The 22,885-nt window shown below is 38.0% G+C and overlaps 2 protein-coding genes across 3 annotated transcripts in view; one reads left to right on the top strand and one right to left on the bottom strand.

The window, feature by feature from the left end:
- Window positions 1-264: 264 nt before the first annotated feature.
- EIF2S1 (eukaryotic translation initiation factor 2 subunit alpha) lies at window positions 265-19,192 on the bottom strand. The gene is made up of 8 exons (XM_026008421.2): window positions 18,701-19,192; window positions 14,574-14,815; window positions 12,252-12,331; window positions 10,187-10,338; window positions 6,418-6,524; window positions 4,758-4,855; window positions 3,923-4,066; window positions 265-3,100 (listed from the first exon to the last, which is right to left on the bottom strand). The coding sequence occupies exons 2-8, from the start codon at window positions 14,812-14,814 to the stop codon at window positions 2,975-2,977; spliced, it is 948 nt and encodes a 315-aa protein (XP_025864206.1). The 5' UTR covers window position 14,815; window positions 18,701-19,192; the 3' UTR covers window positions 265-2,974.
- ATP6V1D (ATPase H+ transporting V1 subunit D) overlaps window positions 19,181-22,885 on the top strand; it is a 21,341-nt gene continuing 17,636 nt past the window's right edge. Inside the window, exon 1 of one of the 2 annotated variants that reach the window (XM_026008419.2) lies at window positions 19,181-19,512. In XM_026008419.2, coding sequence (XP_025864204.1) covers window positions 19,472-19,512 — 41 coding nt within the window. In that variant the 5' untranslated portion in view covers window positions 19,181-19,471. Of the gene's footprint in view, window positions 22,879-22,885 lie in introns of both variants that reach the window. The other variant, XM_072761773.1, reaches the window with a different exon arrangement.

Genomic DNA, 22,885 nt, shown 5'->3' with positions numbered 1-22,885 from the left:
ATATAAGCATATTCACTGCAGAAATCATGGACTCAGTTAAGTCACCTATACAACAGAGTAAAATTACAGCGTTTCTATGAAAAACAGCAACTCAGAAAAGAGGTGCAGAGCAGAAGCTGCTAAAGGACAGAGAAAGATGTAAACGGTGAAAGAATTAAGGAATGAAATGTTGGTTTAAAAGTGAACATTGAGACATAGATACGAAGAAGCTTCACCAGTTTGGGAGGTTAATCTGAAGTAGTGAAAAGTCTGTATCATACAGTATCTTTAAAAACATTTTTATTACTTTCAAGTTTATACAGTAATCTGGCACAAGCTACTGTCAGCATTCTTGCCAAGTACAAGTGCTTAGACTTCCTTTAATGAATAGATATGTAACTTACATTTAAGGGGAGTAGGTACTTCCAAAGTGCTCAAGGAAAAAATTTTCCTTTTAAGTAGTTTGAACTGCCTCCTCTTAGTCTTGTCTAGAATACCCAACCTGAATGATCAGGAATTCCAAGCTAATGAGGTTTTATTTTATTCCTTACATTGTAAGAGACTGCCTTTTAAAGCACCATTTTCCGTTTGGCATTTCACCAAGGTCTAATGTCCCTGGAATTAGTTTCTTTATTGCTCTTGAATATCAACAGGTGTTTATCTAAATTAAACTGCATTTGGTTTGATGGCTTGACTCCAAATTGGCACAACTGCACCCTGTTCTGTATAGGGGTATCAGAATCTTCATGTTGGAAAAGTAGATGGCCATCACCTTGAGGCGAATGAGGGGAAATTCTTGCCAAGGTACTATAGTACTTGAATTTTAAAAAATCCCAAACCATTTTAGTTTAATGGTTCTTCACATAAAAGTAGCTAGGTCAAAGGGATTGAAAGGATGGCCGCTGAATAACTGTGATGCCTACCATGTCTCTGTAGGTTCCCACTAAATGAGCGTTAATCACATACATACTGGTTTGTCTTGTTTTGCTCTAAAATACAGAAAATGAAATGTTCCCATTTTTTCTCAGCTACTTTTCACTTTCACTTACAATTAAATGAGACCCAAACTATTGCTAATTTTCAGTTGTAGGAGTTGATAACCGCTTTACCTCACAAGCAGAATGGGAGATGACATCATTTTAAGGAAAAGGCTTGGCTTTGTGTGGAGATCCAAGATTTGGATAAACTGAGCAATTGTTTTTGTTGATCTGTTCCTCAGGTGTTTTGGAGCTGGGTATGTAGCTTTTCCTCATATTTGAAAGTGATATTGTTAGGTCAGCAGAGTATATGTTTAATTAGTTCTCTCCTTCATGGTATCAGTGAGGTATTAATTAATCTTTTCTCTGGGAAGGATCGTAAATTTCGCAAAATTCTTGTGGAACTAAGCCAAAGGCTTACATGGGATAAAATCACTCACCATGGAAGTCACCAGTATTTCTGAATGGTTCTGCCTTTGAAGTGTAAAAATTCAGTAAACAAAGTGGAAATTCAATTCCCCTGCCTACAACAAACATTTAATGAGCACCTCATATATTCCGAGGACATTCTTCACGCCACAAGCTTTATCGACTTGTTTTTTGACACCTCAAAAAGACCAAAGTGAAAATCATGTGCCAATTTTGAGTACACCTAGATCCTCCTCTAAATATTCCCAATATGGCATATACTAGCGATCATACTTTTGGATTTAAGAAGCTAGTAGAGGCTGCTAAATTAAACTGGGACAAACCTTCAAAAATGGCATAAACTCTTTATCAATACACTCTATGTTCTAGTCCCTTTAATATTGAATTAAGTCTAGTATTCAATTAAGGTGAGTTAGGTTTAATCTTTGAAGTATTTAAATAGCTATTCTTAGGAATAATTAATAAATCTAGTACCGCCAGTATCCTAAGAGATTAAATCTATGAAACAGAAACAGACTTGTTACACCTTGGCTACTGTAACTTCAAACCATGTGTTATCTATGAAGTTTATTTACCTTTATTTATTTACCTTTAGATTCATATACCTTTTAAACAATTAGCTCTCAAACATAAAAATGATGGAAATGTAGAAAGATCACTGTAACTGTGTTCAATCAGATCCCTACTCATTATAAAGAGTTGAAGCTCTAGGTGGCACCTAGTGAATATGTTAATGGGGAAAAAAAAAAAATCAAAAGTTGGGCAATGATACTCAAAATAACTAAAGCAGCATCATCTTTAAAAACAAAAGAAACTTTACTACCCTGATTTACAAACTTAGGGCAAGCAGCTTAGTACACCAACAAGGACCAGTGTGATAAATTCCCCCTCATACCATATATTGTCCTCAGTTTCAAATTGGTAAAAGGCACACATCCTATGTAATCTTTAAATTGCATTTAAGGCTTTTTTCCCCTAACAGTCAACTTTAACTGTGGTTAAAATCAAAATTATTTTCTCTAAACCCTCCTTTTGAAAGGATCCGTTATATAGATCCTTTGGTCACCTGCCCTTATAGTTCTACATCTAGACTAAAATGAAAGTAATAGAATTAGGGTCTTAGTAATCATTATGCTTTTAACTGGTGACAAGAAGGAAGAAGCCTATAGTTAAATATCCCAGAAATTTATTTAATGTTTGCTTGATACATTTTATATAGAAAGATTGAGGCTATTTGCTTTGGGTGCCCCTGGTAAATCTCATAGAGGCACTGAACTACAAAGGGGTGCCAATCTGGAGACATCAGAAATGGAAACCACAAGCCCAATTTTATGACTGTTTTTAAAGATTTGTCTCTAGTGAAATTAGGCCCACTCCCTTAAAAACTGCTGAATGTTGGAGCTCTTGTGTGAAAACAGCTGACTTTTAGGAAGGCATATCACGTTTTGGTCTGTTGGAACATTTAAATACTTGGAAATAAAAAATATTCAGCTTTGAAGTTTTCAATACTGGAAAACTTTCAAGTCTAGGGTTTACAGCCAGGAAGGGCTGCTCTGTGTTCCTTAAACTGGACTCTGTTTCCCACAAAGTTAATCTTCGGCTTTGGCTTCCATTTCTTCTGCATCATCATCTCCATCCACTTCTGCATTCTCTCTCTCAAGCCTCTCAAGCTGCCTTGCAAGTTCGGTCTCATCTGTATCTGTGACCACTTTAGGCTGTGGAAGCAGAGGCATAATTTCAAAGTGAGGTAGTTCAACAGTATACAAATTCCATTTCAACACCATGACTGCCTAGTATTTTAACTCTTAAAGAAACACTTGTCTAACAACTCTGCCATATCTGTTCATTTTTGAGTGTTACTGTATCATTAATAAATTCCATTAGATAAATGATGGAAGAAATACATAAGAGTAAGACAATATAGGAAAAAGAAATATGTTCGTAGTAAAACAAAATATTCCCTTTGGTCATTTCTATAAGCCAAAACTGGCTGTATCTTTCAAACCCACAAGATGTCTTATAAAAAATGCATCTTCTGGATTCAAAATAAATTCTAATTAGGTTTCATTTTTGCTGAGATGAGGAAAATACAGACTAATGTTTCTAATCCTGAGATCAAATTTTAAGCCTTCCACATTAAATTCTGATAATAAGCACTCATTTTTGTTGCCTAATTTTTTTCCTGTTGCAGGGGAATAAACCTAACCCCATCAGTGACCTTAGTCCTGAGTGACCATCATATGACGGTTCTTGTTTACTTAAAAAAGCCCTTTTAGGACCCTCTGAGTCTATGATTATTTTAGGGTTAGCAGAGTTATAATCCTAAATGTATCTCATATTTTAAAAAGCAATGATTAAGTATTTTAGATGATTTAAATTTTCTATCTAATCTGATCCCTAACCTCAAAATGGGGTTTGAACTCAAGACCCTGAGATCAAGAGTCTCATGCTCTACCAGCTGAACGAAGTCAGAGCCCCTAATTTTTTTCTAATTTCTTATATAATTTAAGAAAAAGCAGAAACACTACAGATCTTACCTCCATTTGAACATTGAAGACACCCCTCTTTTCCTCAATCTTTTCTTTTATAACAGCCATAGCTTGATTGAGAACAGAGAGGCCTTCTGTTCTCTCCAGGGTTGTTGTAGTCATCACATACCGAGGAGGAGCTATTAGATTAATCTAAGGAAGAAGACAAAAATTCAATTATGAACACATCTGTCCAATACCAAACTATTAGGATGTTTAAGAACTCTTTTGCTAATCTGCTACCTTAACAAAAATCACTCCAAATTTTATTTCCAATCCTGTAAATCAGCAATTTGGGGGTGGTTTGTTAATGTAGCAAAAGCTAGTTGATTCGGTGATATAATACAGCATAAACAGTCCATTGCAATATCAATTATTTAGAATTATGACTTCTGGATGTCTGGTGGCTAAAATAACTACAGTCATCATCAGTGCAATGGATAATTTGTCTCCAAAACAAAAATTCTTATTTGGTTTTAAATTAAACTGACAGAAGAAAATCTAAGAGATTCTGAAATAACAACCATCTGGATAACTGTATTGCTTAAAAGATTCAGACCAAAAGTCCTAAAAGATTTGCATGAATACGAGAGAATACATTACCCATTTCAAGGTCTTAGGAGCATCATGGACACACCAACTCTATATTATAAAGAAAGTTTAGCACAGCTGGCCCTCTGGCACTAAATACCATAGAAATCTTTATCCACTGTGATAGTAGCAGTAGCATCCCTTAGACAACATCACTGAGAACCACTTTTCCTAACTCTTGTTATGAAACATGATCATAAAAACAATCTTGACTTGGTTTAGGTTGGTATTTTAGAGAGAGAAAACTGCTCACCTTGATGGGCATGGTTTCTGTAGAACAATTCAAGCCTGCTCTCAGGGCTTCTTTTACGGCATCAATGCCTTCATAACCGTAACAAGCCACTTCGATATCTAAAATTATAGAAATTCAAGAACTTATACCAAAAAATGCAAAGAAGTATTTAAAGGCTTAAAAGAAATCAGAGGTGTGGCAGACATACTAGCATTCATATACTTATAAAAGCTTCCATACCCTTTCAGTTAGAAATCAACCCCAACTATTAACTTTCTTTTTTTTAAGATTTCATTTTTTATTTTTTTAAAGATTTATTTATTTATTTATGATAGACATAGAGAGAGAGAGAGAGAGAGAGAGAGAGAGAGAGAGAGAGGGAGGGAGGGAGGGGCAGAGACACAGGAGGAGGGAGAAGCAAGCTCCATGCCGGGAGCCCGACGTGGGACTCGATCCCGGGACTCCAGGATTGCGCCCTGGGCCCAAGGCAGGTGCTAAACTGCTGAGCCACCCAGGGATCCCCAGATTTCATTTTTTATTTGAGAGAGCGAAGGAGGGCACGTGAGCATCAGCGGAGGAGGAGCAGAGGGAGGAGACTCCCCACTGAGCAGGGGGGCCCAATGTGGGACTCATTCCCAGGACCCCAGGATCATGACCTGAACTAAAGGAAGATGCTTAACTGACTGAGCCACCCAGGAGCCCTTTAACTTTCATAATTATAAATATCTGAGTAAACAGTGAAATTATATTTTCTTTTCCATACAAGCCCCCAAATGACAAAAACTATAAAAGACAGAAATTCAACAAACACTTTGATTTCTGGCTATGCCTGTATTAAAACTATGACTCCAACCTCTCCGTGCCTCAGTTCCTTATTTGCACAGTGGGGAGGAGTGTGATAAAGACTGAGTGAAACAATCACTGCAAATTGTTTAGAACAGTTTAGAAATTACACAGTCTCTGCGCCACTGGTTCCACTTTTCGGAGCCTCCCTGACAGAGCACTAATACAACTGGGTAAGTGTCTGTTATAAGGCTGCTAATTTGCAGTGTTTTTGTAGTAGTGAAAAATTGGTAGAACCTAAATGTTCACCAAGAGAAGACTGGTTTATTGTTCTATGAAATACTACACCTTGCCATTAAAAAGAATGAGAAAAAGTCTCATGTTCTGTATGGAAGGGCCACCACGATACAAGTGGAAAAAGCTAGCTGAGGAAAATTTTGCATAGTTTGATCCCATTTTTGTAAAAACAAAACAATTTACGTCTGAATATAAACCGTATATATTCCTATATAGTGTATGTGCCTAAGAAAAATGGTTGAAAGACTATACTCCGAACTATATAACAGTGGTTAATCCAGAGGCAGAGAAGGACATTACTGTACTTTTAGAATATTTTAAAAGTATTTACTAAAACAAAACCACCCCCCTCAAAAGAAAAGGGGCTAACTTAAGGTTAGCTGAATGCATATATGACAGTTTTGACTTACATCAATATACACATTTTATGATACTTCAATAGAAGCAAAATAATTTCTTAAACTTTTCTTGTTATAAGAAATAGACATTTAGAAAAATTTACAGATGATGATGTAGCAACATATTCTTTGGTAAGGCTCATTATTTAACAGCTTTGTGGTTCATGCAAGATATTTTAAACATCATTTAAAAAATCACTTACCTGCTCGAATTTTGACAGCTTGTGGTGTCAAACGCCTATTAATATTGTTAATAAGTACTTCCCGTTCATCTTCATTCAGATCTAAACTATCCAAAATAGATGGGTCTCTAATTAAAGCAAAACAAAACAAAACACACACATATAAACACAAAAGACCAAGGTTACTTTATAGATAAATGACACCAAATGCAATACCACAGAATAATCTTCAAGAGAACAGGCTTTAGTGTCAGAATGGAGTTCAAATCCTAGCTTTACGCTTTATTAACTCTGTGTTTTGGGGCCTTTCCAGGCCTCAGTTTCTAACCTTGTAAAATGAGGATGAAAACAGTATGTCTCACTGGCTGTGGTATTAAATTAGATAATGCAAGTAAAGCACTTAGCACTACTATGACAGACAGAAAACACCTAGCTTTTATTTTAAGAAAAATTTTAGAGATCTGGCTAACGTAAGGAATTTAAAAGTGTCTAATATAACAGATATCCTGCTAATAATTAAACATTTCCACGTAATTAGCAGTCCTGCTTCAAGGAGCTTGAAAAGAACGAAAACATACAAGCAAATTTAAAAATAAAAGTGTATCCTTTGAAGTCAGAGGAGGAAAGTATTACTTTCGGTTAGTGGGCTCAGGAAGGGCTGCATGGACTGAAGTGGCATTTCACCTGACCCGAGTGCCACAAGAGAGGGATAAGGGTTAGTTGCTGGCATGTTTGTGGAACATGAACAGATGAAAAAATTGAAATACTGATTAAAAGGATGGTAGAACTTTAAAAAGCAAAAGTAGAACTGTTTTAAGAAAGTTATAAAATATTAAAATAGAAATGGCCTAAGCAAGCATCAAACCTAAAAAGCAGGGATTAAGAAATGAAAGGCAAAAGAATTTGGGTACAGGGAAGTTTCACTAAGCTAATATTGCTTACAAAATGTATCAAGAAGACAAACCACCAGACAATGAACAAATGAGGTGAACAGATGTTTCAAAGAAGAAATAGTCAGTATATGAAAAGCTGTTAACTTCACCAACCAATAAAATGCAAACCAAAGAAGATATTATTATATACCCATCAGTTTGGCAAAAGGGAAAATAATCTGAGATATAGACCAAATGTTGGTAAGGATGAAGAGAAACAGGAATGCTCATACAACTGCTCAAGGAAATATAAATTGTAGAACCAATATGAAGAGTATTTTTGCAAAACTGAGTAAATATCTTTAATATATATCTTTAATATATATAAATGAATCCTGTGACCCAACAACTCTATTGCTACGTATATACCTTAGAAGAAACTCTCAAATGTACACAGAGACAATGTACATGGATATTAATAGCACGGTTTAAAAAAAATGAGGGGAAGAAGAGGGGTAACCTAATTTCTCTTAATAGAGAAATAAATAAAGCATATATTCTTAAAATGAAACCCTACATAGAAATTAGTATGAAGTGGGTACACATCTATCAATTTGGAGAATCTTGCTATTCCATAACAGCCTTGTAAGTAAAACTGTAAGATACAGAAAGCTATGACAAAATTTTTTTAGTTTAAATAATAAAAAACTTTTAAAATACAAAAATGATTCTACATACGTAAAAATACATGTGTATCTATTCACAGATACATATGTGTAATAAAACCATAAATATGTAGATAATGATGCATACTAATTATAGAACGGTAGTTACCACTGATGTCAGAGGGGAGTGGATTGGGGGTGCAAAACATTATTTCCAAGTATTTCAGAAATCTTATTTAATTAAAAGAAAAAATATGAAATACATGTGGCAAAGAATTATCATTAAACATGGACAGTTCACTACATGGCTGATGGAGCAAAAGAATGTCAAGGAAAAGGGAAAAAAACGTATGCCAATGTTGAGAGCAGTTATAGAGGGGGAGTTGGAAGTGAGAGAACTAAGCCAGGGCTGGAGGAGGACAGCACATCAAGGTATGAAAGACATGTAGGACTGCAGTCAGAGCAGACAGAAATATAAAGCAATGCTTAATGGTTGAGAGCACAAACTCCAGATGGGAGCCAGTGACTAGGCTTGCATCGGGGCTCTTCTGTTTGGTAACTCTGTGCACATGGACAAATTCTTTAATCTCTGCCTCAATTTCCTCATTTTTAAGACAAGGATAATAACAGCGGGTAGTTGTGAGAAATCTATAAATGTTAGCTATTAGAATTATTGTTAAGGTCTTCCCCACAATTGCTATGAAAAACAAGTCACATGGTGGTGGTGGTGGGGGGACTGCAAGGGATTTGGAGTCTCAGATGAGCCAGTTTGCCAGAGGCTCTATCAGTCCTAGGTCCACCTGGCCATTCTGAGAGCCAAGACGACCAGTATCCTTTGGCAGCACCAAGTAATCTCCATGTAGTGATGAGGCTGCTTGTGGAGAATTAATACTTGGGAAAGAGTATGATGTGCAGAAGGAGAGACAGTAAATACAGAGAACTGAGGAGTCTGGCTATTAAAAAGAGGATTACAGTGCTTGCAACAGGACAAAGTAGAGGGAAGGTAAAGAAGTTTGCTTTTAGTATAAATTATAAAATCATTAGAGAAATTAGAGAAAAATTAGAGAAATTCGAGTGTTATTTTTATGCCAATGGAGCAAAACCAACAAAGAGAAAGGCTGAAGACATAAAAGAGGGAATAACGGATAAAAAGATCCTTGAGCAATAGCTGCACACAGGATGATTAGTCTGAGAACAGGGAAGATACGGATTCCAGCATGACTGGAGTGCAGGAGGTAATAAGGTTGATTATTGAAGAGAAGAGATGGGAGAGAAGGTTGCTGGGGCAGTGGAAAGAGTAGAGGGGATCCTGTGCCATGGCTTCTATTCTCTTTACAAAACAGGGAGTGAGCACACTGGTTGAGAGTAAGGGGGGCATGGGTATCCGATGGGAGTGTGTAAAAGCTCTAAAATAGCCACTCTAAGAATGGGAGGCAGTGACAAAGAGCAGAGAAAATGGGAGGCAGTAGTGAAGGTGCAGCTGAGGTTGGAGACTGTGAATATGCAGTGGCACCAACCTGCAAGACTGTGGTTTTTCCTAGCCGCACCCAGCATTCTACAAGTGCAGAGAAGGCAGGAACATCGCTCCAAGGCTGGATGTAACAGAAGGAAAAACAGGGCAAAGGCTCATGATATTGGCAAGAAAGTTATTGAAATGATGGATCACGGTATGTCTATGCTGAATAAGAAAAAAGGCAGGAGAGGGTGAAAAGACAGGGAGAAAAAAAAGGTTTGGAATCATAGTCTGGAGTAAGAATTAAGATGACATAGAGTAGAACTAACTATGGGGGAGCTGGAAGGACAGGAAGCTGTCTGTGGTAAGAGAACGTATGAATTAAAGGTTTTGGATGCACACTAAATTGTGGTGATAAGACCCAGGGTGAGGCTGTATGGAAACTGGCTAAAGCAGCATGGGCTGAAGGTCTAAGGAACTGAACTAAAGCAGACAAGGTTGCAGTTGTACATGAGACATCTACATTGACCCTATAGGTAGCTATAATACAAAATAATAACAAAACCAGGAGGGGAAAATGTGAGATGAAACCATACGGCTTATGGAAACTATGGTATACCCAATTATATATGCTTGGCTACACAGAATTGGCCCGTATTATAGGCCTCTTACACGGAACTATTTTTGTCTAAATTTGGCAAAGACTGTGCTTTTTAATTACACGTCAGGCTCTCAACCTGTGTGCTAGACCCAGTAACTGTGATATCAAGGTAGAATCAGAGCCAAGAAGGTGTTCTTACGAGACTGCATGCTTAAATGCATCATAGGCACCGTATCCAGGTCTCTTGTATTTGTCATCAAAGACCCAGGCAGTCCTCTGGAACAGGCTCTCCAGCTGCTCATCCTTGGTGTACTCTAACACCTCAGCAACATGACGAAGAATGCTGTAAACCTAGAAACAAAATGAAGGGTTCAAGAATTCAAAGATAAGAAATCTATAGAAAAAAATGTATTTTTACATTTCAGTAGACAGCATATAAAACAAATCTTTGATTAGACTACAATAATTCCTCAACAACAAACAATTAACATACAAGTTCTTTTTTCAGAGAGTAATACTTGCTTTCCTAGAATAGTTAACTCAAATAGGTATAACAGTATAAACAATACAGAATTTAGTGTCCTAAGACCCAGATCAACTTGACTTCGGGACCAATTAACCTCTTTAAACTTGTTTTCTCTTCTGTAAAAGGGCAATACTGGTATCTCTCCTTTTTACTGCAGATAGATCAAATCTATCCAAATGCAGCACACTATAACTGGAAAACATGACACAAATATATAAAATTTGTAAATTACACAAAGCTTATTATACAACAATAAACTATCACTACTACTACTCTATATGACAGCATGCAATCAGGATTGAGAATTTATTTTTATTTATTTATTTTTAAAGATTTTATGTATTCATGAGAAACAGAGAGAGAGAGAGAGAGGCAAGCAGAGACACAGGCAGAGGGAGTAGCAGGCTCCATGCAGGGAGCCGCAGGGAGCCCGATGCAGGACTCAATTCTGGGTCTCCAGGATCAGACCCTGGGCCAAAGGCAAGTGCCAAACCGCTGAGCCACCCAGGTTTTCACATTACATGTAAAAGTTGAGTAAGGTAAGGTACTAACATTGGCTATTTCATTCTACCATATTATCGTCCAGATTAGATCTAATATACTCATTTTACAATTATCCTAAGGGGACAAAACAAAGTGAGTTTCCTAGAGTGGAGCTTCTCAAACTTGGTAGGACCTGAGATCCTGTATTAAGCAGTCAAGTGGTGCCAATGCTATTGGTCCAGAGACTATGTTGAGTGGCAAGGTCCTCAGTTCACTAAGAAGGGATTTCACTGATGGTGTTTTCTAAGGTTATATATATATATATATATATATATATATATATATATATACACACACACACACACACACACACACACACACACACACACGTATATATATAGTAGTAAACACACCAGTAAAACAAAGGGAAAGATTTGGGTAATGGTCTTTTTGCTTTTAGATTTTTATTCTCTTATTTACTGGGGTTCATTAAGCAAAATTTCAAAAATCTCTTCATTTAAACACTGTTTTCTTGGCATCTTATCTTGAGGACAGAAACATACATGAGAACAAAAGACAAAAAGCAGAAACAATCGAAACATTGCCATTAAAAACCAAGGACCTAGAGAATGAAGGATAATCTAAATAGGACCAAAGAAAAAACTATAGATGGAAAATGGAAGAATGGAGAAGCAGGTGTTCTTGCTTCATTTATACCTACTGTACGTAAGTAAAAGATTACAGCAAAAATAAGAAAATGAAACAGAAAGAACCCTAACAAACTGGGGGAGGAAGGAGGTGGAGACTAATAATAGGCCTCTGTTTTGCTTTCCTGTATTCACATTTTACAAACCCTTGCTTATTCTTAACATACAATGGCTGGTTGCCTCTGTTATCCCAGAATGGGGTTTAAAGTCAAGAACTACATACTACAAGAAGTCGAATCAACTGAAATCACCCATAGTTAATTTAACCTAAAATAACTTAAAAAACACTAATGTCCAGTTAATCATTTTAGAATATTAGGTGATAAGCAATGCCTTAAGGTAGTACCACCATGAGGCAAAAATACTGAACTCATAACTTTTGAAATTAAGTTCTCAAATTACTCTTCTATGTAACTCATAATTGTAAATGGAAATACAGTTATAGAAAATCCAGATTTTCTTTTAAATTTTATGCCAAGAATAGCATATGCTGATTATTCATTAAATTACTAAATGGCAGACTAATCTCACTCAAAACTCATACTTACAGTTTTGGATTTGGTGAATTTATCTTCACATTTGATTGCTTCCTCTGGAGAAACCCTTCTTTTTGACAAATCAATATATCCTGTATGAGAAATTTTTGGGAAAAAAAAATATCATCTCTGTCCAGGTACTACTAGCTTACCACTGCGATAAATTTTTACACCAGATTGTTTGGTGGCATACTTAGACTTATTCCTCACTAAAATCATATCAATTAAACACTGTATAAGATAAGGGATTTTTGTTTTCAGAAACTCACTTATATTATGTAATTGTAGATTCTTTAACACTTCAGTGAAGGGAACTAGGGCTCTCAATTACTCAAATGAAAGCTAGTCAAAAGATTCTATACTTGTCTTTTTGGTATCCATTCATCAAAGGCTCAATTGTGTTATATTTTCTGTATTTTTTTTTTTTAAGATTTTATTTATTTATTCATGAGAGACACAGAGAGAGGCAGAGACACAGGCAGAGGGAGAAGCAGGCTCCATGCAGGGAGCCCGACGTGGGACTCGATCCCAGGTCTCCAGGATCACGCCCAGGGCCAAAGGTGGCACTAAACCACTGAGCCACTCCGGCTGCCCTATTTTCTGTATTCTTTTTTTTTTTCTTCTCCCCCTGTATTCTTGATGCTCCTTCTGCCTCCTGACCAAAACTGGTGCTTCCTCCTCATGGTGGCCCTGCGTAGGCATGGTGAGGCCATTGCATTCATTGCCATGGCCTTACTATGTTGTCAGTCACTTCCATAATTAAAATCCCATGAGTACAAAATGAGACAAGCACTTACATGTATTTTAAAGAATTTAAGAGGGAAAAATGGTCTTTTATATTTTTTATATATAGGTTATATTTAACCTATATATTTCCCATGTCAGGCATCACACCTCATGGGCTCGCATAACATCCTTTAACCATTTCCTCTAACAGAAATCAAGTAATAAATCCTCTTAGTTTCTATTCACCTGAAAAAGTCATTTCTGATTTTCATCATTGAATATTTTAAATATTCTAGAATCCTGGGCTGACAATTTTTCTCTTTTAGTGCTTTAAAGGTGTCATTCAATGCTCAGTGTCAGTCAGCCATTATTTTCAGTAAGAGTACCATACTAATTTGTATTACTGTTCCCCTGTAAATTATGAATCATTTTCCTTTGGTTACTTTCAAGATTTTCTCGATCTGTTTTTCAATAGTGTAATGTGCCTAGATGTGGTCTTATTAGTATTTATCCTGCTTGAAGTTTGTTAATAAGCTTCTTGTTTATAAATCTGTTTTTTTTCCGGCAAATCCTGGGAACTCTGGTCAGGATTTCCTCAAATATGTTTTCTGCCCTTTCTCTCTCTTCCCTTGGAATACAGCTTTTAATATTTGACAGGTTGTTTTTCCTCTGCTCTGTTCTTCAGATTGGTTCTTTAAACGAACTATCTGCAAGTCTGACTTGGGCCTTCTGCCATCTTTACCCTGCTCTTAGCCCATTTGGTGAGTTTTTTAGATATTATACTTTTAATTTTAAAATTTATATTTAGTTCTGAGAGTTTCTAATTTCTCTGAGATTTCATTTTGTTCATTCATTACAAGTTTATTTTCGTAAAATCCTTGAGCACTTACAACATCTGTTCTAAAATCCTTATCTGCTAACTCCAATATTGTCACCTCTAGGTCAGTCTCCATTTGCTTTTTCTCGTTTGGGTAATACTTTCCCGTTTCCTCAACTGTTTAGCAATTTTGGACATTATGAATGAATATTCACAGAACACCCACTAATAATCAAAGATACACAGAATACTGTGTTTTGGGTGTTTGTGGTATATTCCTTTTCCAGAATTTATATAAAATATTCTTAAAATCCATTTACCTTTACTCTATTTCCATGTTCCTCCAATAATCTGATTACAAATTTAGCTTCAGTTGAATTCACAACCTTAAGACCAAGACCTGAGCTGAGATCAAGGGTCAGATGCTTAACCCACTGAGCCACCCAGGCATCTCAATAAAAAGGAATCTTACAAATATATGAAAACTCTGATTTATGGATCTGTCCCTTCTAAGTTTAGCCACAATGAGTCAACTATCAATATCCTGGTAACCTCTGGGAATAAAAGTCAAGTTATTTGACTCACAAACACTAGCCACGGGAATGTGCTAATTAAACCACCACTAACTTAAGAGGTCTTGCTTAGATGGGTAATTGGCATCTTTCTCTAACAACTTTGTATGTAAAAAAATTTAAGCATAAAAGATTTTTTTTTGGTTTTTACAGCATCAGCAAATTAAAATAAATCATGTTAAATCTAAAATTTATATTTTGGATATTTTTATCACTTACCTTTTTCTTTGTCCACTCTAATGACAACCACACATTCATTCCTGCCAATTCTGATGAGTTTGTTTATAGAACGGATACGCCTTCTGGACAACTCACTAAGAAGAATCATGCCTTCAATATTGTTGTATTCCAGCAAGCTGACATAAGCCCCCATTTCAGCAATGGACCTTACATTCACCATCACTACATCTTCCACCTCAGGAAATTTGTGTTGATAAAATCTACAACTTAGACCCGGCATTCTGCATTTTAAACAAAAGAATCAAGTGAGTGTTCAGTTAACGTCAAAATAAAGAAATGTCAATTTTCCATATCTTGCCACTGGAAAAGACTGGAAGTCTTTTCACCTCTTTAAACTTCTTAAATGGTACCAGAAAACGGATGTTCAGGAATCAAGCTTTAATTTTTACTTTGCTCCACATTTTTTAAGGCTTGAGTGATTCTCTGCCATCAGTTTTAGAGGAATCATAAAAAATAATGACCACCTATAAAGTACTTTGAGACCTAAGGATTAAAGGTATATCTCAAGATTAAATTACTATTTTAATATCATCACTTTAAGAAATAACAAATGATGGGGAAGCATCACTACTACTATAAACCTATCAGCCAAACTAAAGCTACTTGTTCTCCAAGTCAGCTAAGTCTTTATACACTACCACCAATATATAAAGGGAAGACTCTTCCAACTACTAAAACCAAGGTCCTAATCATATATCAAATAATATACCCTATCATTTTAGCCAAAATTACAGTATGTGTTAAGATACAACCTAAAAATTTACTAATCACAAAATATTAAATATAACTAAACACAACTAAATTCTTTTATTGAACAAGTACACCTACTCTTGAGAATAGCTTTACAGAACTCCATTAGTATAAAGTTCAAGTGTCTCTTAAACTCTATTTCCTTTGATCTATCCAACCTACTTTCAGCACCACTCCTTTTATGACCTACAAGACTGAAATTATACCATGCACAGAGGTGTATTTTTAAAAGAGGACTATAAAACTAATCATAGCTGACGATTTTCATGTTTTTCTACTAATCTTAACCAATTTACTATTCTCAAAGTTCACAAAATAGGCAGTGATAGGACCTAAAAGCCTAAGAAAAGTATGTGAGAATTTGTTTACTTCTTTTATTTTTTTTTTAGAGAAAGACAGAGAGCAAGTAGGGCAGAGGGCAAAGGAGAGAGAATCTTAAATAGGCTCCACGTCCAGCGTAAGCCTGATGTGGGGCTTGATCTTACGATCCTGATCTTGGCCAAAAATCAAGAGCCAGATGCTTAACTAAGCCACCCAGGCATGCCAATTTTTTCCCCTATAATTGGGAAATAAGGCTGCCATTACTTGATCTTAAAGACAAAACATCCAGATCATAGAACACCAGACTTCTGGGGCAGTACAGTTTGAGACTGCCAACTGCACCCACACGTATCTTCACAGTGGCCTCCCACTGACTTTTACATCTTTACACTACCTACAGGATCCTCTATGATCTGGCCACTGCCTCTCTCCCATGTTCTCTCCATTTTACAGTTGAAGGAATGGAAACACAGATTAAGTAACTTGTTCTGTTATATACTGTGAACAAGTGATAGTCAGAATATGAACCTATGAAGTTTGGATCCATAGTCTGTGCTATTATGCATCAGGCTGTATTTTCACTGTTTTGATAAATATATAAGTTACAAACAGCTTTTAAAAAAAGGTAACATTAATATACATATTCAGTGCTAAAGTATGTACTTTAGCAAGATTAATGCAAGCTTTCATTACTTTTAAAAAGATTTTATTTATTTATTCATAAGAGAGAGAGAGAGAGAGAGGGGGCGGGGGGGCAGAGATACAAGCAGAGGGAGAAGCAGGCCCCATGCAGGGAGCCCGATGCAGGACTCGATCCTGGGACCCTAGGATCACGCGCTGAGCCAAAGGCAGACGCCCAACTGTTGAGCAACCTAGGCACCACAATGCAAGCTTTTAATACTAATCTATCCTGTTTAATAAAAATAAAGCAAAATTTAATAATAGCAGCAGAAATGCATTTCTTTTATACCTTGACAAAATAGGGATTTAGCAAATAAAGGGCAGTAGACATTCAATGGCTAGAATTACCCAAGAAACAGCTGAGCTGGTTGTTTCATTCTTAAACAGGGCTTTTCCCCCCCCCTCTCTCTTTTGGAGGACTGTCGTCAAATATCTGTATGTAAAGCACTAACGTTCAAGAGCTAGAAGTTTTAAACTGAATATCAAAGTAAATGATGTCACAGAAATGTGTTTAACAGTTTTAAAAGATTTAACAGGGACTAACTAACCACATTTACTTACCAGGTTTATTCAAACAGTAAAGCTGATTAATTTTGGGGAAGTAAGACTTAATTTGATGATTAAAGAACACAGGCAATTTTGTAAAGGAACCCTGATGAGAGATATGAATGTTACTGCTTTAAGAGGTACCAATCTCTTTACAATACATAGCGTACAAAAAGAACACAAGCGATGGTATGTTATTTGACATAGAAAGTAGCTAAGAATTACAAAACACTCTAGACATGGATTCCAGGCCTTGCTCTCCTACTTACTAGCTGTAGTTGCTCGGGAAATGCATTCCCATTAAACTGTAATTTCTAGTCTGTGTCATGGACCTCTCAGACCTCTCCTCTCTTTGGAGAGTAACAAATGAGATTAAGAAATATGGAAAAAATTTGAAAAGTGTAATGTGCTATACACATATGACATTAAAAAGCAAAGTGGGTATCATTGCCGTTTTGTAGCTTCATTGGTTAAACAATTATTTTTGCAGTATTTATGTACTAAGCACTACTGACACTTAAAGATTCTTAAGAAAGTATAGAGCGGGAAACAAACTAGTAAGCAAATACAAGCAATATAAAGTACTCTGAAAGGAGTAAGTGAAGCAATCAATTAAAAGGGAACCAAGGAACAGAAATATTAAATGACTTTCTCAAGGATAAATACTTAGTAAGTACCAGAACAGGAACTAAAACCAAGTCTTCTGATATTAATTGCAGAATACCTTTAACCCAGAAGGCCTCCGTATGTGAGAGTACTAAAATACAGTATGTGTTCTTCCACACAAAATATCTGTGTTTCAATAATATATTAACTGAACTCCAAGCTAATTTCAAATACCCTGCATTGTCAGTAATTTTGCCTGGTCAAAGGGTAGGTTGGACTTCTTTCTTAAGCCAGTGCATGGTCAAGTAACCCCAACAGATCCGGGGAGGAGTCCCCATCACTTTACAAAGTTAAGTGTGTTATGTGATAGAGATAACTCGTGATAATTCCCACTTGGCTCAAATGTTTCTGGGGAACGTTCTCTGCATGCTAGTTTTTAGTAGAGCAGTGCTACGCAAATAGGCTCTCAAACTATTTCACCGTAGTTAAAATAGAAAGCACCAATCTACAAATATCACTCTTTTTGAGATCTTAGGAGAATAATTAACTGTCACTTGGCATCAGACCAACTCAGAAGAGGCAGTAAAGCTCTATATGATTCACGAACTGCTGAAAAGACACATAATCACAATTTTTTTTTTCCTTGATAACTTCAACTGGTAGAAAAACCAACACTGCCTTGTTACAGCTTTTCTCCAAGAAACAATGTTTCTTGTTTAATGAAGCAGCCTAAGTTTGACGAGTAATAAAAAAGGCCCCAGGCTGAATACGTATAACTCCCAAATTCCCTTATCTTTTCAGTTATGCTTAACCTTTGGGGCTACAGCTTGTCTTTTCTCATTGGTGCTGAGATACGGCAAATTGACACTAAGAATAGTAAACTCTTCAACGGTATGTGTTAGTTTCGATGCAAGGGATGACTCGTTCTATAGCCGCCCCCCTCTCCAAGCATCCTCACTTTGAGCATATCGCAGAGGCTGCAGCGTCTCTTGGCTCACTGGGCTTCACCAGACTCCTCCGCTGGTACACGCACACCCTGAACACCGCGGACCCAGCCGGCGCCGGCGGGGGGGGTCGGACACTTCCCGCGCAGGAACGGGAAAGGGAGGGGTGTGAGCCCGGGGCCTACCCTCCCCCGCACATCCATCACTGCACACAACCAAAGCGAGTTCTTAAAGAATCTGATCTGGGGAACTAGTCACCTGAGGTATGTGTGTGAATCCTGCGCCGGGATCCCGTGCCGTGCTCTTTAATCGCAGAGATCCGACAGTCCACCCGCAGCAGCGGCCGAGCCTCAGCGTGCGCTTGGCTCTACCCCACCGCGCATGCGGAACCGCCTCGCATCACGCAAGCGCCAACAGCATAGAGGTCCCTCTTCCTCACTGACCATAGAGTCTAGGTCCTCCGGAAGAGAAAAAGGAAGGATGAAGATCATAGGAGGACCTGAAAAGTACGCTTTGTCGAACTCTGTCGTTTTCACTAAGTAACTTTCAAGGCGCAGGAGGAGTAGGACTGATTCCTTGTCCTTGAAGAATTAACCCTCGCTCGAAGCTTCAGGCAACCATGAGGTGGCGCTGTGACCGAAGATGAAAAGGGGAGGAAGAGAAGGCGTGTACTCTCCTCTCCTGTTCTTTCGCCTCGCGCGTGCAGTCTTGCGCAGCCTCCTGGGAGTTGAAGGGGCGGGGCTTGGGGGAGAACCGGAAGTGGGGGGAAGTTCAGTGCGGGGTGCGAGCGAGGCCTCAACATCCGGGCATCGCCTCATTCTTGTCCTTTCCCCCCCCCCCCGCCCTCCCCACGTGCCAACAGGAAGCGGAAGTGAAGAATGCGTATATACGTATCCCAGCTGCCACTTAGCAACGCGAAGAGGTCAGGTGACACAATCAGCTGACTCCCGTGGAGGAAGACCCTGTGGCTGGGGCTGTTGCAGCCACAATTGCCCGGCTAGGGATCCGAGCCGAACTATCATCGTCAGAATGTCGGGCAAAGACCGAATCGAAATCTTTCCCTCGCGCATGTAAGTAAGAGAACGGGTCGAGCAGCATCCATAGGTTCATGAACGCCTGTCCCGAGCAGCGATCCCTGCATACCCCGGACCAGCAGCGAGGTTCCTTGTTTGCTGGGCGGATCCTGAATTTCGTGAGTTAGGGGCGATGCACCCTTACGGCCCCCTCACACATCCCTCTGAGGAAACCATACTGAACAGAGCGATTCCAATCCGTAGGGACAGGCTGCCCGGCCTGCTTGTTTTTATGAAGGTGCGCTGACTTAGTAATGAAGCCATTCATCCCATATTCCCTTATTTAGCTGGGCAGTGGATTTATAGAACTATGAATCGTTGCCAGGTTTGCCTAAGGGAGTTCGCAGTTTAACGGAGAGATGGACCAGCCAGCGAGGTTTGATAAATACTCTGAGAAGGAAAGTTTACAATGGTGAGAAGCACATAGGAGAGGCGTCCGGGCCAAATTGGGGGTTGAGTCGAATTGCCCTAGCGTGGACATCAGATTCAATCTTGGTTCCTTTTCCTCATTTTCCCAGATCCCACGAAATGTCACCTGCAGTGGGAAGATATCCCTAAGTTTCTGAGGCATTCCGTTTGCTCCATCACCATTGCACCTTGTTACACCACTCATCAGATTATATAAAGTGAATATTTGTTTACACACCTTTCCCCCTGATTGTGAGCTGTCTCCAGGAGGAGAGAGCGTCTTGATAATTAACCCATAGAAAATCTACAAAAAAAATTTCTTTGAATGAACCCATGTCGTCTTGGGATCTGCTCACTTGTGGCCTGCCCTTCTCTTGGGCCTGAATTCTTTTGCGGGAGAAAAAGCATAGAGCCCCAAGTGGCCAGTTTTTAAAGACGGTTTTGCAGTGTTCTCAGATGTGCCTAACAATGCGTGGAAAGTAAAGATTATTATTTGCCTTCTCCTCTTCTACTACTTCTTTTTTCTTCTTCTTCTTTTTCAGTGAGAAGTAGAAAATCAGTTAGGCTTTGATATTTAGATCTTTTGATTGTGGTCCTATTTCTTTGGGAGTGTTCTGGGTTTTTTTTCTTCATCTTGATTTTTTTTTCTCAGAGAATCTGAGAATGCTTAAAGTAAAAGAGTTACATTCCAATCCCAGACTTAGATTTGTTTCTGCCAGGGTAGCTCTAGCTGTTAATGAAATGAAAGAGTTCTTGGATTTTGTTTGCTTATTTTTTACTTTCACCTACTGGTTTTCTAATAGGTGTTTGTACTAGGTAGGAAGCAAGTCAGTTGTGGAGAAAAGTAGTGCCTGTAAAATAGATAAGGACCAAGCCTACCCTGGGACGATAAGATCTGCGGAACTCCCAGTACTTGATGACCAAAAGTCTTCCCTGAGACACCACCAAACTAGCATGGCCTAAGGCTCTATTCTTAGAATGACTCAAGCAACAGTTAAAATGCCTGCCTGAGAAAGCCCAGTGCTACCAGGAGAATTTTTTTTGTTTGTCCTGTCCAGTACCTAGGATAGCCCTTGACCTCCCTTTCTTAAGGCATTCATTAAAAATAGCTTATAATTAGGAGTCTTTTCTTTTCCATTTGAGATATGTATGTCTCTCCTACAACTCAGAAGTGTCGTTCTCAACGATCTGAAAGCCATTTCTTTGAAATGTAGTCATTGGGAAGGATGAGGCCTCTGTCTCCCAGTCTCATGGGAAGATAGAATCCTAACTTCCATGACTACCAGCTAGCAGGCACAACTAGCCAAGTGTCATTTTCAGTGATCAGCCCTTTGTAATTTTTCACTTCTGTGACTCTTCTTGAGTCCACTCTAGCTCCTTTTCCTTATTCTTCCTTTAAAATGCCTAACCACTTCTGTACAAGTCAGAATGTAGTTCAACTCTTTCTCCTACTTTCAGTGATTACTAAACAAAATTTCTTTTCACCACTTTAATGTCTGGCTGTGTTTATTTTTGATGGTACTCAGAATGTTAACATATTTTTGTTTGTACTTTGAGTCTAAGAAGTGAAAATGGCCTTCTTTGGGTTCAGACAAGAAGACTTGGTGTATAATAGGTTTATAAAAATGAAAATTGCTATTTGAGAGCACTCAGCTTGGTGATTGAGAGGAAAATAAGGTGCAGGAAGTTACTGCTTCTCTAAATATTTTCCTCAAGACTTAACAGCAGGTATTTTGTCATGCAGTCAGATGTCTTTGATTCAGCTGAAAACAAAGTCATCATTCTAGCTGAAGGTCGAACATTTTTCCTAGAGCTGAGCAGCTCTGTTTTTTTTTAAAAGCTAGGATAGAAAATACTATAGTGACCTCTGTGTCAGACAGTTCCACCATACAGTGTTACCCTGTGAAGTGGGGCTATCTCCCACTTAGGCACCAGAAAGAGCAAAACAAGGTTAGAGTGAAAGCGAAAGAGGCATGAAGGATTTGCAGTCAACAGAGGTCCCTCAGATCCAGATTCTACAACATACTAGCTATAAACTCTTGGGCAAATCACTCTTCAAGACTCAAGAAATAAAATTTGTCTATTTCACAGAGGTGCCATTAGCTAGGAGTAAATTAAAATTAGCATGATTAATTTTATCAATCGGCTCACCTTTTTTACTGTATTGAATCTGCAGCTAGGATTTGACTTAAATTTGATCCTCCCAACTCTTTGAGCCCAAATTCTGGTCATTAGTGTCAACAACATAATATGTTAAATGTACACATTGGGCTGGATAGTTCCAGCTCAGGCTGGAAGCTGAACTGGCTTCACTTAGACCTCCAATGAGGCCAGTCAGTGCAAATTTAGCTACTGGCAGTAGTTTTCAAAGAGGGAACTGTTCATCTGATGCTATTTATAAATAGGCAGTGTGGCATGTGGTTGGGATACAGTGGGCCTGGGTTTGAGCTTTAGTTTGAGTCTTGGGCAAGAAACTGGAGTCGGAAATCTGTTTCAGTCTAGTCATCATCATTGTCCCCATCCTGTCCCCCCTGTGACGGAAGAAAGTGTTTCATTTTTCTAAGCCTCATTTTCAAGATAATATTTGAAGCTTCTTTCAGCTATAGAATTGTCTGTGTAACCTTTTCCCTATGGAAAAAGATTTCAGTAAAATCTAGGAATTTACCCAAAGGTCCATTAATAAAATCTAGGAATTTACCCAAAGGTCCATTAATACATTAATACATGCTGTTTTGCAATAGATTATGGTACCAGTCATATGAAATTATATCCCCTTATACAAATACCTTAAGTATCTACATTATACAATCGATTGTTAAATCATCTTACCTACTTTTTTTTTTATTACTATGTTTTATCTGGCATATGGTAGTAAGAACAGAAATGTCAATTTCTGCTGTTACTTTCTTGACTTTGGTATTGGGGTTTCTGATGGGAAAAGTTTGGAATAAGGAGGTAAGGA

Source organism: Vulpes vulpes, chromosome 6 (genome assembly GCF_048418805.1).
Source record: "Vulpes vulpes isolate BD-2025 chromosome 6, VulVul3, whole genome shotgun sequence".
NCBI classification, from domain to species: domain Eukaryota; kingdom Metazoa; phylum Chordata; class Mammalia; order Carnivora; family Canidae; genus Vulpes; species Vulpes vulpes.
Note: the sequence above shows the minus strand (reverse complement) of the source record. Positions and strands in the feature narration are given on the sequence as shown.